General features: G+C 42.6%; 1 protein-coding gene across 1 annotated transcript in view; it reads left to right on the top strand.

Annotated features, from left to right (window-relative positions):
* Positions 1–167: 167 nt before the first annotated feature.
* Positions 168–22,930, top strand: part of cutc (cutC copper transporter homolog (E. coli)) — a 47,859-nt gene continuing 25,096 nt past the window's right edge. The window contains exons 1-4 of the mRNA XM_060916911.1: positions 168–253; positions 13,193–13,263; positions 13,403–13,462; positions 22,566–22,775. Of these exons, the coding sequence (XP_060772894.1) occupies positions 13,194–13,263; positions 13,403–13,462; positions 22,566–22,775 (340 nt within the window). The 5' untranslated portion in view covers positions 168–253; position 13,193. The remainder of the gene's footprint in view (positions 254–13,192; positions 13,264–13,402; positions 13,463–22,565; positions 22,776–22,930) is intronic.

Consider the following 22,930-nt stretch of genomic DNA (forward strand, 5'->3'; position numbering starts at 1 on the left):
GCCGCCGTTGGACCGACAACTCTGCCACTGGTGGGCCGCCAGTGGGCCACTGACCTATTGCTATCTGGGACAGTTTAACACACAAGCCAAATACACGCGATGTGAGTGGTAAGATGGCGGCCAGATGGCTTCAGTATGAGCTCAGTGATCCGCCATTGCTGGGGGGAGAGAAAACAACAACCGGAAATGACGCAACTCGCATGGCTCTGGTTAAAACACTTGGACTCTGATGTGAAGCCAAAACAGTAAGAAGGTAATCAAAAGACAGCGAAATTAAAGCAGTGGTTACTATTAGAGAAAATCATCCGTCTTTAAAACAGAAAGACACTTTATGAAAGTTTAAAGCACACTGTAAAATCTGTATGTAACTGTTCATGACGTTTCACCGCAGCTGCGTGAAACTGTTGTTGTTGGCTAACGGACTCGACAGCTAACGATAAACAGAGCGGCTTGGGGAGTTTCTTTCGACACTTTATTTCATATTTCCGTCCAGAATTTCACTGTAACTTCGAGCGGTACTGAATGTGTAACGCAGGGAGAGAATGAACGCAAAGAAACTTCATGGTTTCAATTAGGCAGAAGTACGAAATGACGTATGTCGCATAGTGAATCTGGTGCGCATGCGCCGTTGGCGGAAAGGTGACTTGCTATAAATGGCTGAAAGTCAAGTTTATTTGTATAGCGCTTTTAACAATAAACATTGTCGCAAAGCAGCTTGACAGAATTTGAACGACTTAAAACATGAGCTAATTTTGTCCCTAATCTATCCCCAATGAGCAAGCCTGTGGCAAGGAAAAACTCCCTCAGACGACATGAGGAAGAAACCTCGAGAGGAACCAGACTCGAAAGGGGACCCATCCTCATTTGGGCAACAACAGACAGCATGACTATAATATTAACAGTTTTAACAAGAAGTCAGTTTCGTTGATGTTATAACTCTTCATTGATGTATACTTGAGTGCAAAACTGTTCATGACAACTGCAGTCCTAAAGTTAGAAAGTCAACTGTAGTCCTCAGCCATAAAAGCATTACTATAATGGCCCTTTTCCACTACCCTTTTTCAGCTCACTTCAGCCCGACACGGCTCGCGTTTCGACTACCTTAGAGCAGCATGACTCAGCTCGCTTCAGCCCTACTCAGCACCCAAAACTCGCACGGTTTTGGAGTGGGGCTGAAGCGAGCCAAACCGAGCCGAGTGAGGCTGGGGGCGAGCAGACACTCCCCTGTACACTGATTGGTGAGGAGGAGTGTCCTCACACGCCCACACACGCCCCGCGAGCACGCTGGGATCTGTAAACAGCGTAAACCCGGAAGAAGAAGAATTACGAGAATTTCTGAAGCCTTATGCACCTCGCCTCATCTATACGCTCTTGCCAGTATCTGTTGGCGTTGTCGGTGACAACAAACCACAGCATCAAGACCAGCAACACTAACGACTCCATGTCCTCCATGTTTATTGTTTACTATCCGGGTCGTGAGACTACCGCTTAAAAGCTCACTGATGTCACTGTTTGCGCCGCCTAACGACATCACGTGACGTCCACCCACTTTCGCTAACTCCACCCAATGTGTCCACCCACTTCCAGCCAGCACGGTTCAGCGCGGTTGTAGTCGAAATGCAACTCCAACAGCCCAACTCAGCCGCGTTGGTAGTGGAAAAGCGGCATAAGTGTCCAGAGCGTCCTCCAGGTGTGACTTTCAACTGTCCACATGGGGCCGTCCTCCACAGGAGCGATGCGATGAGACTCCAGCCAGACACAGGGCACCAGGCTGGATCAGGCAGGTCCGAGGAGCAGAAGAGGTCAGCGTCTCGATCCCAGGACCAACATGTAACTCACCCCTTTTCCGCCAAAGCAGTTCCAGGGCTGGTTCGGGGCCAGTGCTTAGTTTGGAACCGGGTTTTCTGTTTCCACTGACAAAGGACTGGCTCTGGGGCTAGAAAAACCGGTTCCAGGTTAGCACCAACTCTCTGCTGGGCCAGAGGAAAGAACCGCTTATGTCAGCGGGGGGTGGAGTCGTTAAGACTGACAACAATAACAAGACCGCGAAAGATCACCATTTAAGCGACGAGAAGCGGCAGCTGTACAAACGCGAAGTCATCCATTATTATTGTTGTTGTTGTGGCTGCTGCTGCTTCTTCTGTGTTGTTTTTGCTTCGATGTTCGCGCCAAGGTTTATGCAAACGTAGCAATGTAACTGACATATACAGCGACGTAATGACGTGGCTTCCCTTAGCACCGCGAGCTATGGAAAAGCAAACTGGCTCTCAGCTGGCTCGCAAGTTGAACGAGTTGTGAACCAGCACCAGCCCCGAACCAGCCCTGGAACTGATTTGGTGGAAAAGGGGTACTTGCGAACCAGCTGAGAACCAGTTTGCTTTTCCATAGCTCGGGGTGCTAAGGGGAGCCATGTCATTACGTCGCTGTATACATCAGTTACAGCGCTGCATTTGCATAAACCTTGGCACGAACATCGAAGCAGCAACAACACGGAGAAGAAGAAGCAGCAGCAACAACAACAACAATAATGGATGACTGCTGCTTTACTGTGTCCATGATATCTCGTCACTTATTTAAAAATGGCGCCCTCTCGCGGTCTTGCTATTGTTGTTGGTCTTAACAACTCCGCCCCCCCTGCTGACATAAGCAGTTCTTTCCTCCATCCAGCCCAGCAAAGAGTTGGTGCTAGCCTGGAACCGTTTTTTTTTCTGGCCCAGAGCCAGTTCTTTGTCAGTGGAAACAGAAAACCCGGTTCCAAACTAAGCACTGGCCCCGAACCAGCCCTGGAACTGCTTTGGTGGAAAAGGGCTATAAGAGGGACAGATTTGGGGGGAGAAAACACAGGTTGTTAGGTATCCCCAATGTTACCTGAATAAGTAGGAACAGTATACATATTGCACTGAGTACAAGCAGGGACTCCTGCAAAACTAACTATGACAGCATAACTAAAAGGGGAGAGCCAGAAGGTCACACAGGCATGAGGGAGCCCCGGGACATAAAGCAGCAGCCACTACACCGTCAACAAACTCAAGTGGGGGACTGACAGCATCCATACGTACATCCCAGCAAGACTCCACAGGTGAAATGGGTATTTTAAAAAAAAAGTCAGGCATCAGTCAGTTAAACGCTGATATTCTTAAATTGTGTGGAGGTGGACAAAATCCCCAACGTCATTATTTAAGTCAAAGTACAGATCCCGCTGGTCAGATGTTACTCCGATACAAGTGAAAGTTGTCCAGTCAAATTTTTACTGAAGTTAAAGTACTTGCTTTTCAAAATACTTAAGTATTAAAAGTAAATTTTCTGTCAACGCATCGTTGTATTATTGCCACAACGCTTACAAAACCTAATGCCTCTGAAGCCACCGACTGGATTTACAAAATGAGCGCATGCTGTGCCATCATGGTGGTTTAACGTTAAGCTAGCTAGTCAGTGAAACTCCACCCGACATGCTTGCAAACTCTTTTCAAATTCAAAATCATATTGAGTTGCTAACGTTACTAGAAAAGAAAGATTTCTACGTTGTTTATGTAGCAAGATTATGCGAAAACAGATTTCTGAAAGGACTTCAGATACGTTAACGTTATTCATGGTAGCGTAACTCCGTTTTTACATGCGAACCAACTGTGTCCAAGTTAACTAGCTATGCGTTAACATTAGCCGTGGACAAGGCGATGGCAACTTGGCGGGAAATCCATTGAAAGTGTTACGGCTGCGGTGTAGGGGGTGTTTTTTTTTTTTTTTTTTATGTCTCTCTCCAGGTACCACCCTCCACTGTTGCTGTGAGTGGTTAGCTGCGCTGGCGCTTAATTGTTCACTGGAAGCGGCTGTTTTAATAGACCTGGGGAAACCTACGGACGGGGCCGTTGGCCACGCCCAAGGAGTACACAGCTGGTCGTCAGGCCGATTGTGGATGCTGTGTGCGTGCGTGCGCAATTTAACCCTGTATTACAGAGATTACTCTGTGTGTGTTTTTTGGTGTTGGATTACAGCAGTTATGCTGTGTGGATAATTGAAATCTGATTTCAGATAACAGCGATTACGCTGTGTGTGTGTGTGTGTGTGTGTGTGCTAATATTGGTGTCGCGGTGCCCCTAGGTGCGCAACCTTGACTTCATAGGGACTGGTTTTGGGTTTTGCTTTCCGTTTTGTTGTGCTCCTTTATCTTTTTTGTTTTATAAATAAACTCACGTATTTCCGTTTCCCCTCTATTTTGTTGTTTCTTCTTCTCTCGGTTGACGTACTTTGTTACCTCGCCCGTTCCCTGGACTTAATCCTCGGGGACGTAACAGAAAGTCATTTGACTAACCAGACTGCATAGCTATTGCAACGTTATCGCTAGCTCTAAAAGCACAGACAACTTCATTACAAGCTTTCTCTTGGAATAAAACGTTTATATACCTCAATATGCTTCTGCAGGTTGGACGGCGAGTTTTTGTAGGCCGTGATGTGGTTCGTTTTCGGCAAACAAAGCAACCATTTAAAACGAAACGAGTCTTTAATTCTTTCAGAAAACTGAAACATGGGTTCATGGGCCCTGGGTGCGTGCATTTTCCAGAAGAACCGCCTCCTTCCATTCTGTCATCAACTGATTGTGTTAAATAACGCTGCTAAGAAATCATTGAACTTGATTTTATACAGTCTATGGACGTGACGTGACCCGAGTGATTACTGATCAGCTGTCTCAGTGTCACCTGCGAAAAAACCATCACGTTTTAGAAAAGAAAAGAAAAAAAATCCACTTTCAAAGCCGTTTCATAGTAATGAGGACCTTGACAGAAATGTAGTGGAGTGAAAAATACGATATTTACCTTTCAAATGTAGTGAAGTTAGTCATAAGTTTCCAAAAAAATAATACTCAAGTAAAGTACAGATACTCAAAAAGTGTACTTAAGTACAGTACTCAAGTAAATGTACTTTGTTACTGTCCACCTCTGTGTGTCTGTGGGGGGGTATTAAAAAAGAACTAACACTAAAATTTATCACAAAATGAAAATATCACATATAAAAGGATCGAATATGATTCCCAAAACCCCACTTTGAGAACCATGGACTTGAACTACCAGTTTATTATTCATCAGTTCAACGTAAATAATAATAATAATCTTTCTGGCAAAGTGCAACATATTTCTCAACTAAAGCATGGTTTCATTTTCTATGTTTCTCTAACAGTTGCTCTGAGAGTAGTTCTGGCTGTAATACAGTGTCTTGCAAAAGTATTCATCCCCCTTGGTGTTTGTCCTGTTTTGTCGCTTTACAAGCTGCAATTAAAATGGATTTTGGGGGGTTAGTACAATTTGATTTACACAACATGCCTACCACTTTAAAGGGGAAAATTGTTTTATTGTGACACAAACAATAATTAAGAGGAAAAAAACAGAAATCTGGAGTGTGCGTAGGTATTCACCCCCTGAAGTGAATACTTTGTAGAGCCACCTTTTGCTGCAATCACAGCTGCTAGTCTCTTGGGGTATGTCTCTATTAGCTTAGCACATCTAGCCACTGGGATTTTTGCCCATTCCTCAAGGCAAGACTGCTCCAACTCCTTCAAGTTAGATGGGTTGCGTTGGTGTACAGCAATCTTCAAGTTATGCCACAGATTCTCAATTGGTTTGAGGTCTGAGCTTTGACTAGGCCATTCCAAGACATTTAAATGTTTCCCTTTAAACCACTCCAGTGTAGCTTTAGCAATATGTCATGGAGTCATTGTTCTGCTAGACCGTGAACCTTCATCCCAGTCTCAAACCACTGGCTGACTCAAACATGTTTTCCTTCAGAATTGCCCTGTATTTAGTGCCATCCATCTTTCCTTCAGTCCTGACCAGCTTTCCTGTCCCTGCAGATGAAAAACATCCCCACAGCATGATGCTACCACCACCATGCTTCACTGTAGGAATGGTGTTCTCAGGGTGTTGGGTTTGTGCCACACATGGCATTTCCCATGATAGCCAAAAAGTTCAATTTTAGTCTCATTTGAGCAGAGAATCTTCCATGTGTCGCCTTCCTGAGTGGTATGATGGCTGTGTGCTCCCATGGTGTTTATACTTGCATATTATTGTTTGAACAGATGAACATGGGACCTTCAGGCATCTGGAAATTGTACCCAAGGATGAACCAGACTCGTGAAGAGCCACAGTTCTTTTTCTGATGTCTTGGTTGATTTCTTTTTGATTTTCCCATGTCATGAAAAGAGGCCCTTGTGTTTGAAGGTGTGCCTCCAGTGAACTCAAATGATGTCAGTTAGCCTATCAGAAGCTTCAAATGCCAAAATATCATCATGTGGAATGCTCCAAGCTGTTTAAAGTCACAGTCAACTTAGTCAGGGATGAGAATTTTCCGCCGATTGGCGGATTTCCGACTTTTTCAGACCAAAATGATCGTTTTTGAGATCTATGTAAATCCATTGAGAAATTTTTTTTGGGGGGGGGTTATGATTAACGATCTGTGGTCACCTTATAATGCAGACATCCCAAGTCTCCCGGAAGTTCCAGGAGTCTTCTGCATATTGATAGAAGCGAGCAAGAGCATGCGTGCGCAACATTAAGGTCTGCATCACGCATCTTAGAATGTGCGCGCGCGAGGGAGACTGTGTGCAGTGTTGCCAGATACTGCTGACGTTTTCCAGCCCAACATACAGTGGGGCAAAAAAGTATTTAGTCAGTCACCAATTGTGCAAGTTCTCCCACTCAAAAAGATGAGAGAGGCCTGTAATTTTCATCATAGGTATACCTCAACTATGAGAGACAAAATGAGGAAAAAAAATCCAGAAAATCACATTGTCTGATTTTTAAATAATTTATTTGCAAATTATGGTGGAAAATAAGTATTTGGTCAATAACAAAAGTTCATCTCAATACTTTTTTATATACCCTTTGTTGGCAATGACAGAGGTCGAACGTTTTCTGTAAGTCTTCACAAGGTTTTCACACACTGTTGCTGGTATTTTGGCCCATTCCTCCATGCAGATCTCCTCTAGAGCAGTGATGTTTTGGGGCTGTCGCTGGGCAACATGGACTTTCAACTCCCTCCAAAGATTTTCTATGGGGTTGAGACCTGGAGACTGGCTAGGCCACTCCAGGACCTTGAAATGCTTCTTACGAAGCCACTCCTTCGTTGCCCGGGCAGTGTGTTTGGGATCATTGTCATGCTGAAAGACCCAGCCACATTTCATCTTCAATGCCCTTGCTGATGGAAGGAGGTTTTCACTCAAAAGCTCACGATACATGGCCCCATTCATTCTTTCCTTTACACGGATCAGTCGTCCTGGTCCCTTTGCAGAAAAACAGCCCCAAAGCATGATGTTTCCACCCCCATGCTTCACAGTAGGTATGGTGTTCTTTGGATGCAACTCAGCATTCTTTCTCCTCCAAACATGACAAGTTGAGTTTTTACCAAAAAGTTCTATTTTGGTTTCATCTGACCATATGACATTCTCCCAATCCTCTTCTGGATCATCCAAATGCTCTCTAGCAAACTTCAGATGGACCTGGACATGTACTGGCTTAAGCAGGGGGACACGTCTGGCACTGCAGGATTTGAGTCCCTGGTGATGTAGTGTGTTACTGATAGTAGCCTTTGTTACTTTGGTCCCAGCTCTCTGCAGGTCATTCACTAGGTCCCCCCGTGTGGTTCTGGGATTTTTGCTCACCGTTCTTGTGATCATTTTGACCCCACGGGGTGAGATCTTGCGTGGAGTCCCAGATCGAGGGAGATTATCAGTGGTCTTGTATGTCTTCCATTTTCTAATAATTGCTCCCACAGTTGATTTCTTCACACCAAGCTGCTTACCTATTGCAGATTCAGTCTTCCCAGCCTGGTGCAGGTCTACAATTTTGTTTCTGGTGTCCTTTGACAGCTCTTTGGTCTTGGCCGTAGTGGAGTTTGGAGTGTGACTGTTTGAGGTTGTGGACAGGTGTCTTTTATACTGATAACGAGTTCAAACAGGTGCCATTAATACAGGTAACAAGTGGAGGACAGACGAGCCTCTTAAAGAAGAAGTTACAGGTCTGTGAGAGCCAGAAATCTTGCTTGTTTGTAGGTGACCAAATACTTATTTTACCGAGGAATTTACCAATTAATTCATTAAAAATCCTACAATGTGATTTCCTGGATTCTTTCCCCCCATTCTGTCTCTCATAGTTGAAGTGTACCTATGATGAAAATTACAGGCCTCTCATCTTTTTAAGTGGGAGAACTTGCACAACTGGTGGCTGACTAAATACTTTTTTGCCCCACTGTATGTTCAAAACCCGCCAAAATGCACTTAAAACCACCCAATCTGGCAACACTGCCTGTGTGCCTGTTCATGTAGCACATGCCAGACAAAGAGCATCTTGATTGAGTTACTCAGCAAAATAAGCCAATCAGCTTTCAGTGTGGGCGGGCTTTTATCTCTTTTCTCGAGGACTGGAGTTAAGTGCAGCCTACAGGATCGGCATGGCAGAGAGAGAGAGTGCGTGCCCCAAAAAATATATATCAATTACATGTCATATATAAGTGTGTATCTTTTATAAATGGGGTTAGCTTATCTAATGTAGCATGTTGGGGAGAATCATAGTATCTCATCTATATTTCTGATGAAATTTTAGGTATGATACCGTGTATAACTCTCCTACTTATTGCTCATTTCATAGGGGGACGGAATTGTTGGCATGTGCCGCGCGGGAGCGTCTGCCCAAACTTTAGGCTGAGATGAACTTATAGTTTTTGATTTAAAAAAAAATTCCAATATGTAATGCCCATTGTACATGCCTGTTCTTTAATTCAAAATCACCATCTCGATCTTCAAATTGACCTTATGGTATATGCATTACATTACACAACATCCTGTCCAGATAAAACCTAGTTAGTCCACACAACAGTTGAAAGGGAAGTGATAAGTGATGTTGAATGTTGCCTGCTTAATATGCAAGACCTCCTGCGACCATGATAACATCAGAAGAAAGCTTAAGAGAATTATATGACAGAACTTTTTTCTGGTTTGCACTTCATTTTAAAGGATTAGAGTATTCAAAGACATGAATAGCAAAAATGCAGAAATATACTGTAGAGCTCGTTTATATTAAAAGGTGCATTGATTTTTTTGAAATCATCAAATGTGAATTGATTAAAAACAAGTCTCTTGTACCATATTAATCATTTTCACCTGGGAGTCCACCAAGAAGGGGAATTTATTTCCAAATACATTGCAACTTTTTGCTGATAAAATTAATGATTTTGGGGGAAAAAAAATAGCCAAAAATCATTAGCCCCATGGGCCCCGCCCCCCCCCCCCGGGCCCCGCCCCGGTTTTTTCAGACTTTTAAAATATTTTTCATTCTCATCCCTGATTTATGGGTCTATTGTTCCAAAACCTAAAAGGTTGCACTGAACATGCTGAAAAAGTCAAACAAGGTGGGATATGATATTTTAGAAAGAACACTTGTCATGATACAAAAGTTTAATTTGATGGCATGTTGAATTGGGATATCAACTTCGAGAAAAATACATATATTTCATTGCTAAAATTAATGGGTTTTGGGTGTTTAAGGCCCTGTCCACACGGCAACGGATTCAGGTGAATCCGATACAATTGTTTATCGTTTCGGCCTGGCGTCCACACGGCACCAGCGTTTTGGGTGCCCCAAAATGCAATCTTTTGAGAACGGGTTCCAGAGTGGAAAGATCTGGCAACGTTGCCGTTGCGAAGTCGTCTGGATGAGTAGAACGGATTTGTTTACGATGACGTCACAACCACGACTGTGAGTGCTTCACGCCGGGTAGAAGTGTAACGAACTCGATGCGAGTTGTCAACAAATCCTATAACTTGGTTCATGAAACGCGCTTACAAAATATTTTCACTGTGAATATTTATTGTGTAATGGTGCAAAGTGAGAGAGAGAGAGAGAGAGAGAGAAAGAGAATAGCCCTTAGGGCAGAGTCAATCCCGCCAGCAAAAATAGGGAAAAAAAGGCGCGATCTCACCTCTTCAGATTTTGGTTTAAGTCCTACAATACATTCCTCAAAAAAAGGGCGTAGAAGAACAAATTAATCCATCACCGTGTAGCATTCAATTTATTCCGGACCATTAAAGACGCCGCCTTCCACGTAGAATCATACGTCATCCTCGCCGCCATATTGGATGGGTCAAAGCGGAGAATAAAGATGCCTCATTCATGTGCTGCGTTTAACTGTACCAACAGGTTTGCCGTCCAAACGAGATCACATGGGATTACCTTTCACAGGTGAGACTGGAAAAATACTTTTCATTGTATTTGGTCATTATAATGTAATTTTACGAACAGATTTTTCTGACTTTGTGGCTAATATGAAGTCTCGCGCATAATAGTTTATGCGCATGCGTCCTTACTTCTATTGTTCTGGTGTCTCCGAAGGGACCGTCTTACAGCGCCCCTAGAGGTGTGGCATGTGTATTGCATCGTTTTCAGCAAGTGTTTTGTTGCCATATGGACCTGATATTTTACTGATCGTTGCCCATTTGGACGCGATATTTTTTTAAATAACATCTCGTTGCCGTTGTCGTGTGGATGTAGCCTAAATCGCCAAAATCCATCAGCTTCCCCCTGGTCCCTCACCGAGACATTGCCCCTGGACCCCACTGGGGACCTGCGGGCTGCCCCCCCCCCTGCTACTTTTCAGATTTTTTTCTCAACATGCACTCTCATCCCTGCTTAGTGTTTGTAAACTTCTGACTTTGAAAGTAATTAAAAATTCTCTCTCCAATTATTCTGACATTTTACAAATAAATCCTAACTGACCTAAAACAGGAAAACTTTCCTCAATTTTACTGTCAGACACAGAGAAAAAAGCTTGTGTGTCTTTTTCTAAACTGTATATAAACTTCTGGTTGCAACTATAACTTGTATATAGCTTGCAGCATTTATTGCGCAAGGTGGCCCACTTTAGATTGTTCCTTCTGGACTAGACGGGGCCGGAGTGAGCTACGGTGTCCTTGACGGTCTCGTTTACTGATTCTAGTGAAATGTACAGGAGACGTTTGTAGTTCTAAGAGAGGGAGGAGTGCAAGTCTGGTACTGCCGATGAGCCCGGAGAGTTTAGAGAGAGAAAATTTTGTCGACTGTTTCAATGCTGTTTCAAGTGTGTATTGGCATTCTGTCATAGTGGCGTACACTGATCACCTATGACATAAAACCACTGACAGTTGCAGTGAATAACACTGATGATTTTGCTACACTGGCATCTGTGGGATGCGTTATGGCCGAAGTACACTTCTGTGAGCACGATGTAAATTTCAGCACAGTCTGCACGAACTATCCATGTCGTAGGGCTGGACCCAGATATTCAACTATTCAGGTATTTGTTTATTGTGTAGGTCTTCAGGGTTTGAATTTTGGGATTTGGATATCCATTATGTTTTTATTTTTTTCAATTTAGTGTTATTTATATCCTCCTGAGAACCAACCCATAGACTTGTGTCCTCTGTAGTTGACATTTATTTTACGTGCACACCCTCTTACTCTTTCAAGCTATTCACTTGAATCCTGGTGCCTCGTAAAGAGTACATCCTGGGCTTTCCAATGATATATCATGTGACTAGGAGGGTTGCTGGGAAATTCCTAGTAAGGAAATCACAACAAAAGAGAAAATTGAGAGACACAGTTTTTTTCTTGTTTCCCAGGAGGATATAGTACTTGGGGCGTTCAAGTGGTTAGCACTGTTGCCTCACAGCAAGAAGGTTCTGGGTTCGAGACCAGCGGCTGACAGGGGCCTTTGTGCGGAGTATGCATGTTCTCCCGGTGTCTGCTTGGGTTTCCTCCGGGTGCTCCGGTTTCCCCCACAGTCCAAAGACATGCAGGTTAGGTTAATTGGTGGCTTTAAATTGACCGTAGGTGTGAATGTGAGTGTGAATGGTTGTCTGTGTCTGTGTTTCAGCCCTGCGATGACCTGGTGACTTGTCCAGGGTGTACCCCGCCTTTCGCCCGTAGTCAGCTGGGATAGGCTCCAGCTTGCCCGCGACCCTGCACAGGATAAGTGGTTACGGATAATGGATAGGTGGATAGAATCGCTGTCCTGAATCATCCGAAGCGCATAAAATCCGTGTGCCATCTTGCAACACGTTTTACCTCCAAATAGCCTAAACTATGGCTGACAGATTTTATCCTGTTTACGGTGGACGTTCCCACCGCGAAAGAGTGAAAGTGATTATCATGCCGTTACCATGTGAATAGTCTTTTATGAATGCATAAGTGGGCACTCAGCACTTCAACTCTGGTGTGACTGAGTAAGGTGACAAGTTTTATGTTTCATCTAATTTAGGTAATTTAAACAAATATAAAATTATTTGGCAGTGGCCACTTAAGGCCAGTTTATGCTGACAACCCAGTCCTCGCAGATGGCGTCGCAGATGACGTCTGCGAAGCCCCCCCCCTTCGCAGACGCTCTGTGTGCACCTCCCAAAAATTGTGACCACCGCAGACAGCCTTGCAGACAAGAGGGCTCTGATTGGTCCACTCTACATCCGCTGTACACGCACGTCCGCTTCCCTACTTTCACGGTTTGTTTTGTTTTCACGACCGCCATTTTTAAAAACACGAGCGAAGATGGAGCAGCACGAAGAGCGGTTGATCGAGGAAGTGAGGAAGTACGGACATCTATACGACTCCAGTTCTAGTCATTATAAGTAACCGGAGGATAAACACTCCACTAACCACACCCACCAACTACTCCTAGCGATTTCGCGACTTCGCGCCCCCTTGCGTTGTGGCGGTGAATAACATCGCACACGCCTATTACTCCCCGCTCAACGATAAATTACAACTGTCTGCGAAAAGCTATCTGCGAAAGCCTTGTCGCAAGAACATGCAGAGGCCTTTAGGAAAGTGTAAAGTATAACGTTTCCGAGGGCGTCGTGGCTCAGGTGGATAAGGCGCCATACCATAAATCCGGGGACCCGGGTTCGATTCCGACCCGAGGTCATTTCCCGATCCCTCCCCATCTCTCTCTCCTGCTCGTTTCCTGTCTCTACACTGTCCTATCCAATAACGGTGAAAAAGCCCCAAAAAAATCTTTAAAAAAAAAGTATAACGTTTCTGTCAATATGTTTATCATGCTTGTATGATAAAAATTTGTGAAGATATTTATCTAAATACATGACCGACTCATTCTAAACCTGCCGAACTTCGCCGGTGAAGCTCTTGACCCCAGAGGGTTAAACACCTTTTTCTATTTTCAGGATGGCAGAAGGCTTCCTGATGGAGGTATGTGTGGATTCAGTTGAGTCCGCAATAAACGCAGAAAGAGGAGGTACAATTGCAAATGCACATTAGATAACAAATTATTTCTTACTCTGAGTTCTCTAAACATCATAGTGTTGCCATCATGCCATTTTCCCATCATGTTTGCCAGTAAAAATGAGTATTTGACGTTGTTCTTGTGTATGCAGGTGCTGGTCGTATCGAGCTGTGTTCCAGTCTGATTGAAGGTGGCATCACGCCCAGTGTTGGTGAGTGGACAGAGACCTGTGTGTCTGAGCGAACTGTTATCGTTATGAACTTTATGATTAAAGGTGCCACAAATCCCAGCACTTCTGATGAGTGAAAAGGACTTGTGGCATGCTTTTATGATAATGTAATTACTTCGGTAATCTCACCGTGTGCCTCAAGGTTTGTTTTGCATTCATCTCTCTCTCTCTCTCTCTCTCTCTCTCTTTTAAATAAATAAATCCCAGTCATGAGCCTGGCTGTTTTGTGATTTGTAAATGTCTTTTAAAGTTTTATTGGCATGCCTAATGTTTTGATTTCCGTCGACTTTGCTTTGTGCTTACTTGCATCTTTTCTCCGTATCTCCTTGTATTTTCTGTAGGTATGATGATTATATAATATACAGGCCATTTTTAGTGATGTCTACACATTTTAAAAAGGTGAAAAATCTAAACAGGAGAAACATATACAGTGCCTTGCAAAAGTATTCACCCCCCCTCGGTGTTTGTCTTGTTTTGTCGCATTACAAGCTGGAATTAAAATGGATTTTTGGAGGGTTAGCTCTATATGATTTTCACAACATGCCTACAGCTTTAAAGGTGCACATTGTTGTTTTATTGTGACACAAACAATAATTAAAATGAAAAAACAGAAATCCGTAGTGTGCGTAGGTATTCACCCCCTTTCGTCTGAAACCCCTAAATAAGAGCTGGTCCAAACAATTCACTTCATAAGTCACATAATAAATTGATTAAGATCCACCTGTGTGCAATCAAAGTGTCACATGATCTGTCACATGATGTCTGTATAAATCAACCTGTTCTGGAAGGACCCTGACTCTGCAACACTACTAAGCAAGCAACATGAAAACCAAGGAGCCTCCAAACAGGTCAGAGACAAAGTTGTGGAGAAGTATAGATCAGAGTTGGGTGAAAAAAACATCCCAAACTTTGAATATCCCAGGGAGCACCATTAAATCCATTATAGCAGAATGGAAAGAATATGGCACCACTACAAACCTGACAAGAGAAGGCCGTCCACCAAAACTCACAGACTGCGCAAGGAGGACATTAATCAGAGATGCAATAAAGACACCAAAGATAACACTGAAGGAGCTGCAAAGATCCACAGCAGAGATGGGAGTATCTGTCCACAGGACCACTTTAAGCCGTACACGAGTGGCCAGAAAAGTCATTGCTTAAAAAAAAAAAAAAAAAAAAAAATCACATTTGCAGTTTGCCCAGCAGCATGTGGCAGACTCTGCAAACACATGGAAGAAGATTCTCTGGTCAAATGAGAGTAAAATTGAACTTTTTGGCCATCATGGGAAATGCCATGTGTGGCGCAAACCCAACACCCTGAGAACACCATTCCTACAGTGAAGCATGGTGGTGGCAGCATCATGCTGTGGGGATGTTTTTCATCTGCAGGGACAGGAAAGCTGGTCAGGACTGAAGGAAAGATGGATGGCACTAAATACAGGGCAATTCTGGAGGAAAACCTGTTTGAGTCAGCCAGAGGTTTGAGACTGGGACGAAGGTTCATGGTCCAGCAGGACAATGACCCTAAACATACTGCTAAAGCTACACTGGAGTGGTTTAAAGGGAACATTTAAATGTCTTGGAATGGCCTAGTCAAAGCCCAGACCTCAATCCAATTGAGAATCTGTGGCATAACTTGAAGATTGCTGTACACCAACACAACCCATCTCACTTGAAGGAATTGGAGCAGTTTTGCCTTGAGGAACGGGTAAAAATCCCAGTGGCTAGATGTGCTAAACTAATAGAGACATACCCCAAGAGACTAGCAGCTGTGATTGCAGCAAAAGGTGGCTCTGCAAAGTATTGACTTGGGGGGGTGAATACCTATGCACACGCTAGATTTCTGTTTTTTCCTCTTAATTATTGTTGTTTTATTGTGACACAAACAATGTGCACCTTTAAAGTGGTAGGCATGTTGTGTAAATAAAATAGTGCTAACCCCCCAAAAATCCATTTTAATTCCAGCTTGTAATGTGACAAAACAGGACAAACATCAAAGGGGATGAATATTTTTACAAGACACTGTATATGGCACCAACCATACCAGATGATTTGGAAAACCCAAATGGAGAAGTCATGGCTTGATGGTTCGAGAAGCAGCTTTGGGACCACAAAGTTACCGGTTTGATTCCCTGGACCAGCAGGAATGACCGACGTGCCCTTGAGCAAGGCATCTAACCCCCAACTGCTCCCCAGGCTGCTCTGGGTATGTTGTATGTCGCTCTGGATAAGAGCATCTGCTAAATGCCTGTAATGTAAACCTCGGGCATTACTTTGTCATTATGTCGCCATTCCTGTGATCTCTGTGTACGGTCGCCATTTTTCAACTGGAATAAAAGAGCACACAGTGACTGATTTAAAACATTTTGCATGTTTTTAAACATCTCATCTCATTATCATTATCTCTAGCCGCTTTATCCTGTTCTACAGGGTCCCAGGCAAGCTGGAGCCTATCCCAGCTGACTACGGGCGAAATGCGGGGTACACCCTGGACAAGTCGCCAGGTCATCACAGGGCTGACACATAGACACAGACAACCATTCACATTCACACCTACGGTCAATTTAGAGTCACCAGTTAACCTAACCTGCATGTCTTTGGACTGTGGGGGAAACCAGAGCACCCGGAGGAAACCCACACAGACACAGGGAGAACATGCAAACTCCACACAGAAAGGCCCTCGTCAGCCACGGGGCTCGAACCCGGACCTTCTTGCTGTGAGGCGACAGCGCTAACCACTACACCACCGTGCCGCCTTGTTAAACATCTTTCTCAGTTTTCTACATGTAAAAACTAGTATACACCTGCTTGCTTCACTATCTTGGAATCTGCTAAAACATCCTTCGAACTCAGACTTGGAGGCTTTTTATATTAGACAGATTAATCCTGAATTGAATAAACAAGTTCATCACCTTAATACTTCCTCACCCGAAGATTTATCTTAATCGGTTAATTGGTGGTGTGATTGGTTCATGGTATATACAGCTCTGGAAAAAATTAAGAGATCACTGCAAAATTGTCAGTTTCTCTGGTTTTACTATTTATAGATATGTGTTTGAGGAACATGAACATTTTTGTTTTATTCCATAAACTACTGACATTTCCCTCAAATTCCACATAAAATATGGTCACCTGGAGCATTTAACTGCAGAAAATGACAACTGGTCAAAATAACAAAGATGACATGTTTTCAGACCTTGAATAATGCATAGAAATGAAGATCATATTCAATTTTAAATGACAAACAAACAAGGATGAGTTTGGAAATGAATATTTGGTGGAATAACCCTGACATTTACAACCCCGATTCCAAAGAAGTTGGGATAAAGTACAAATTGTAAATAAAAACGGAATGCAATAATTTACAAATCTCAAAAACATACTGTATTCACAATAGAACATAGACAACATATCAAATGTTGAAAGTAACCCTGACATTTACAACCCCGATTCCAAAAAAGTTGGGACAAAGTACAAATTGTAAATAAAAACGGAATGCAATGATGTGGAAGTTTCAAAATTCCATATTTTATTCAGAATAGAACATAGATGACATATCAAATATTTAAACTGAGAAAATGTATCATTTAAAGAGAAAAAATTAGGTGATTTTAAATTTCATGACAACACATCTCAAAAAAATTGGGACAGGGCCATGTTTACCACTGTGAGACATCCCCTTTTCTCTTTACAACAGTCTGTAAACGTCTAGGGACTGAGGAGACAAGTTGCTCAAGTTTAGGGATAGGAATGTTAACCCATTCTTGTCTAATGTAGGATTCTAGTTGCTCAACTGTCTTAGGTCTTTTTTGTCGTATCTTCCGTTTTATGATGCGCCAAATGTTTTCTATGGGTGAAAGATCTGGACTGCAGGCTGGCCAGTTCAGTACCCGGACCCTTCTTCTACGCAGCCATGATGCTGTAATTGATGCAGTATGTGGTTTGGCATTGTCATGTTGGAAAATGCAGGGTCTTCCCTGAAAGAGACGTCGTCTGGATGGGAGCATATGTTGCTCTAGAACCTGGATATACCTTTCAGCATTGATGGTGTCTTTCCAGATGTGTAAGCTGCCCATGCCACACGCACTAATGCAACCCCATACCATCAGAGATGCAGGCTTCTGAACTGAGCGCTGATAACAACTTGGGTCGTCCTTCTCCTCTTTAGTCCGAATGACACGGCGTCCCTGATTTCCATAAAGAACTTCAAATTTTGATTCGTCTGACCACAGAACAGTTTTCCACTTTGCCACAGTCCATTTTAAATGAGCCTTGGCCCAGAGAAGACGTCTGCGCTTCTGGATCATGTTTAGATACGGCTTCTTCTTTGAACTATAGAGTTTTAGCTGGCAACGGCGGATGGCACGGTGAATTGTGTTCACAGATAATGTTCTCTGGAAATATTCCTGAGCCCATTTTGTGATTTCCAATACAGAAGCATGCCTGTATGTGATGCAGTGCCGTCTAAAGGCCCGAAGATCACGGGCACCCGGTATGGTTTTCCGGCCTTGACCCTTACGCACAGAGATTCTTCCAGATTCTCTGAATCTTTTGATGATATTATGCACTGTAGATGATGATATGTTTAAACTCTTTGCAATTTTACACTGTCGAACTCCTTTCTGATATTGCTCCACTATTTGTCGGCGCAGAATTAGGGGGATTGGTGATCCTCTTCCCGTCTTTACTTCTGAGAGCCGCTGCCACTCCAAGATGCTCTTTTTATACCCAGTCATGTTAATGACCTATTGCCAATTGACCTAATGAGTTGCAATTTGGTCCTCCAGCTGTTCCTTTTTTGTAGCTTTAACTTTTTCAGCCTCTTATTGCCCCTGTCCCAACTTTGAGATGTGTTGCTGTCATGAAATTTCAAATGAGCCAATATTTGGCATGAAATTTCAAAATGTCTCACTTTTAACATTTGATATGTTGTCCATGTTCTATTGTGAATACAATATCAGTTTTTGAGATTTGTAAATTATTGCATTCCGTTTTTATTTCCAATTTGTACTTTGTCCCAACTTTTTTGGAATCCGGGTTGTAATCACAGCTTTCATGTGTCTTGGCATGCTCTCCACCAGTCTTTCACACTGCTCTTGGGTGACTTTATGCCCCTCCTGGAGCAAAAATTCAATCAGGTCAGCTTTGTTTGATGGCTTGTGACTATCTATCTTTCTCTTGATCACATTCCAGAGGTTTTTAATGAGGTTCAGGTCTAGAGATTGGGCTGGCCATGACAGGGTCTTGACCTTGTGGTCCTCCATCCACACCTTGATTGACCTGGTTGTGTGGCATGGAGCATTGTCCTGCTGGAAAACCCAATCCTCAGAGTTAGGGAACATTGTCAGAGCAAAAAGAAGTAAGTTTTCTTCCAGGATAGCCTTGTACATGGTTTAATTCATGTGTCTTTCACAAACAAAAATCTGCCTCATTCCAGCCTTGCTGAAGCACCTCCAGATCATCACTGATCCTCTACCAAATTCCACAATGGCTGCGAGACACTGTGGCTTGTCGGCCTCTCCAGATCTCTGTCTAACCATTAGACAACCAGGGGATGGGAAAAGCTGAAAATTGGACTCATCAGAGAAGATGACCTTAGTCTAGTCCTCTATGGTCCAATCCTTATGGTCTTTAGCAATGTTCAGCCTGGCTGTTCTTTGCTTCTCGTTGATGGACTCGTTCTGGCTTTGTACGATTTCAGTCCCATCCAGAGGAGCCTGGTTTGAACCATCCTTGCCATGCATTTAACCCCAGCTGCCATTTGCCATTCTTTTTGTTGGTCACTTGATGTCATCCTAAGGTTGTTGAGTGATATTCGAAGGAGTTGATGATCATCCCGGTCAATGGAGAGTCGTTTTTACTCTCTACCAGTCTATAACTTGATTATCCCCATTGTCTGCTGCTTGACCTTTTTCTTATGAACTGCTGTCTTTCACATTTTGAGGATGGAGGCAACCTGATGCTCACTGTATCCCTCTGCCAGTAAAGCCAAAATTGAACCCTTCTTTTTCTCACTCAAAACATTTTAACTCTTTTGGCATGATGAATAGATATTTTTGTATTCCAGTTAAATGTAAGGTACTACTGGCACTGTTTTTGCCATCCAAACTGGCAAGAGGATAGTGCTGACCACAGCAGTGGTTTTTATACTTTTCCTCGTGAAATAAGATTTGGTTCAGGTGATCACCTAATCAGTACCTCATTCAGTAAAATGAGGCATGCTTGTGTTGGAATTCCAGCACAGACACTGGAAGGAAATGGCTGCCATACATAGAGATGCTGATTTAAGAAAAACTTGAAGTGGTCTCTTAATTTTTTCCAGAGCTGTATCTTGTCATGTGATGCAAGACTAGTCATTCCTCATTAAACTAAAGATGGCATAAGATATGCCAAAACATGTCTTTGAAAAGACGTTTCGTGTTTTTTTTTTTTTTAATTTCTCTTAATTTTATTGCCATCACGACCATTTGGTAATATTTATATAATTTTCATGAGAATATTGGCATTCATAGCCTTAAAATATCATCATTTAAAAAGAAATCTTAGCTTACATGAATATTGAAGTGTATCATAATAAATTAATTTTATTATATTGAAATACTTTTGGCTGGTGTAGTGTGGTATATCAGATGTATTCCATTCAGCTAGCATGATATTGAGCGAGTCGAAGACAAGTTCAGTATCATGCTAGCTGAATGGAATATATCTGATAGACCACTCAATGCCATTATTATTATTATACATACACATTTCTTTTGGGTGTTCAACGCATCTTTTCTCTTTCAAAATTCTCTTAAAATCTCCCATATTTAACGAAGCAAACCTGGCAGGCATGTCACAGTCGCTCGCTAACATTGAAGTTTTACGTCTCCGACGTGTCTCTTTTCCAGTTTTTCAATGTCCATTGGTACCGTATGTTTTTCTCTTGTAAATATGCGTGAAGAACATATAATGAAGTTTTGATAGTCTTTCGGGTGTTCAACGCATCTTCCTCTTTCCCGGAGAACAAAGAAATGGTTCTGCACACGCGCAGCAGAAAAGTTTCTCATTGAATATTCACATCAGCACCGACATGTGACATCGTGTTGTCTTGACCGTGTAATATCATAAACCATATTCAACACTCATTCTCCACTAGTGACGCAATACACGTAGGATAAGCGATATGCTAACAATATCATGTGGTATCAAACCAAATGAATGAAACCCGCTCGAAAGGAATAGAATATGTTTTTATTCCATGGCAAAAGTGTCCTGTATGTATAATAATTAAATAATATTGGCTGGCATTGAGTGGGATAGATATATTCCATTCAGCTAGCATAATACTGAACGAGTCGAAGACGAGTAGCTAAATGGAATATATCTGATAGACCATGAAAAAAGCCAGACACTTTATTATTATTATTATTATTCATGCATATACGTTCGATAGAACAATGATAGATTTTACAGAAAGTTAAGAACAGGGGTGTAACTTACCAATATTGAATGCTGATTCTGATCGAATGTAATTCAGTGTTCTGTCAATCCAATGTACAAAATCAAAGTTTTAACAATAAAAATGGTACAAGTACCAAAAGCCTGAACAACAAGCCAACTTATATACAAGCTATATCCAGGTTGACAGTTCAAGTTCACAGTTACTTTTGGTAGCAGTTAATTGTTGCATTGCAGTTGTTCAAAACAAAAGGGTTTTGCTGAGTGAAGTCCACGAGTGAAGTCCTCTTGTAAAAGTCTGCGTCACTTTTCCTCACCTCCAAGTAGAACTTTGACAAAATTTCCGCTATTGCTCTCTTTTCCAGTTTTTCAGTGTCCACTGGTATGTTTTTCTCTTGTAAATATGTGTAAAGAATATCCAGTGAAGTCTTGGTAGCCTTTCTGTTGTTCAATGCGTCTTTCTCTTTAAATCTTCCACTTTTAACGAAGCAAACCTTGCGGTCATGTTTGTTTACAAACTGTCGGTCACTTGCTAGCGTGGAAGTTTTACATCTCCGACGTGTCTCTTTTCCAGTTTTTCGATGTCCGGTAGTATGTTTCTCTCTTGTAAATATGCATGAAGAATTTATAACAAAGTTTTAGTAGCCTTTCGGATGTTCAGCGCGTCTTTAGTTTCAGTTTATTTAATTAGTGTTTAAACCAAGCACTGAATTAACCTCGTCTTCTCTCTTTCCCGGCCAACAAAGAAATGATTGTGCACATGCGCAACAGAAAAGTTTTATCATTGGATCTTTGCATGAGCTCCGACATGTGACCTCGTGTTGTCTTGACAACATACAATATTATAACAATATCGCAGGCTCGTTCTCCATTGGGTAGAGTGGCGTAATACATAGAGGATAAGCGATATGATGATCTTGCATGCCATCAGTAAACCCACTAGAAGGGAATATAATACATGTTTTTATTCCATGGAAAAAGTGGCCTGTATGTATTATAATATGGAATATAGTATGTATGTAATAATTATTATGGATGTTTTGGGGGCGTCGTGGCTCAGGTGGTTAAGGCGTCATACCATGAATGCGGGCGACCCGGGTTCGATTCCAGCCCGAGGTCATTTCCCGATCCCTTCCCGTCTCTCTCCCGCTCATTTCCTGTCTCTACACTGTCCTATCCAATAAAGGTGCAAAAAGCCCAAAAAAATATCTTTAAAAAAAAAAAAAATTATTATGGATGTTTTTAAAAATGAATCCAGGTTAATAGTGTGCATTTTTTTACAACTTCGTATCCATTTTCACAAAGGCTTCCAAAAATAGTGTATATCGATAAAGTTGTCATGTAATAGGGATGCAGTATACGAATCCGATTGAGATTAAATTTAGTGTACTACAGTATCTCGTTGTGGTAATCTGGAAGTGAATTATTTAAAAACCCGACCACCATCAGCCAAACAGCTTTCAGCAGAAATTTTACAAGGTTAGCACTAAGCTATCAGAACTAACTTCAACTACGTGTTCATCTATGGGCTTTGTAATTGGTCTGTGTAACTTGTAAGAACTGGCCTCGTGTGTTTCTGTTTGCGACCAGTGCTTGGGCCCCTCACATCGCTGCTTGCAGTTATACATGAACTCTCCTTCCTTAGGTCTGCTGCAGGTGGTGAAAGAGAACGTGCAGATCCCAGTGTACGTGATGATCCGACCTCGAGGAGGCGACTTCCTCTACTCTGAGCGGGAGGTGGAGGTGATGAGGAGGGACATAGAGCTGCTGAAGAGACACAGGGCTGACGGTTTCGTGCTGGGGGCACTGACCGAGGACGGACGAGTCGACGCTGAGCTCTGCATGGAACTCCTGGGTAAATTCTGCATTGCGGTGCCTGATGGAGGTTCAGAGTGATGCTTCAAGTGCTAACGTGGCTAGCAATGACAGGGACCAGTTAGCATCTTGTATAACGCATAGTGGAACCGATTTAGTGATTATTTACTGCTTGTGTTGTGATGATAATTTTGA

The sequence above is a fragment of the Neoarius graeffei genome, chromosome 3 (assembly GCF_027579695.1).
Source record: "Neoarius graeffei isolate fNeoGra1 chromosome 3, fNeoGra1.pri, whole genome shotgun sequence".
NCBI lineage: Eukaryota > Metazoa > Chordata > Actinopteri > Siluriformes > Ariidae > Neoarius > Neoarius graeffei.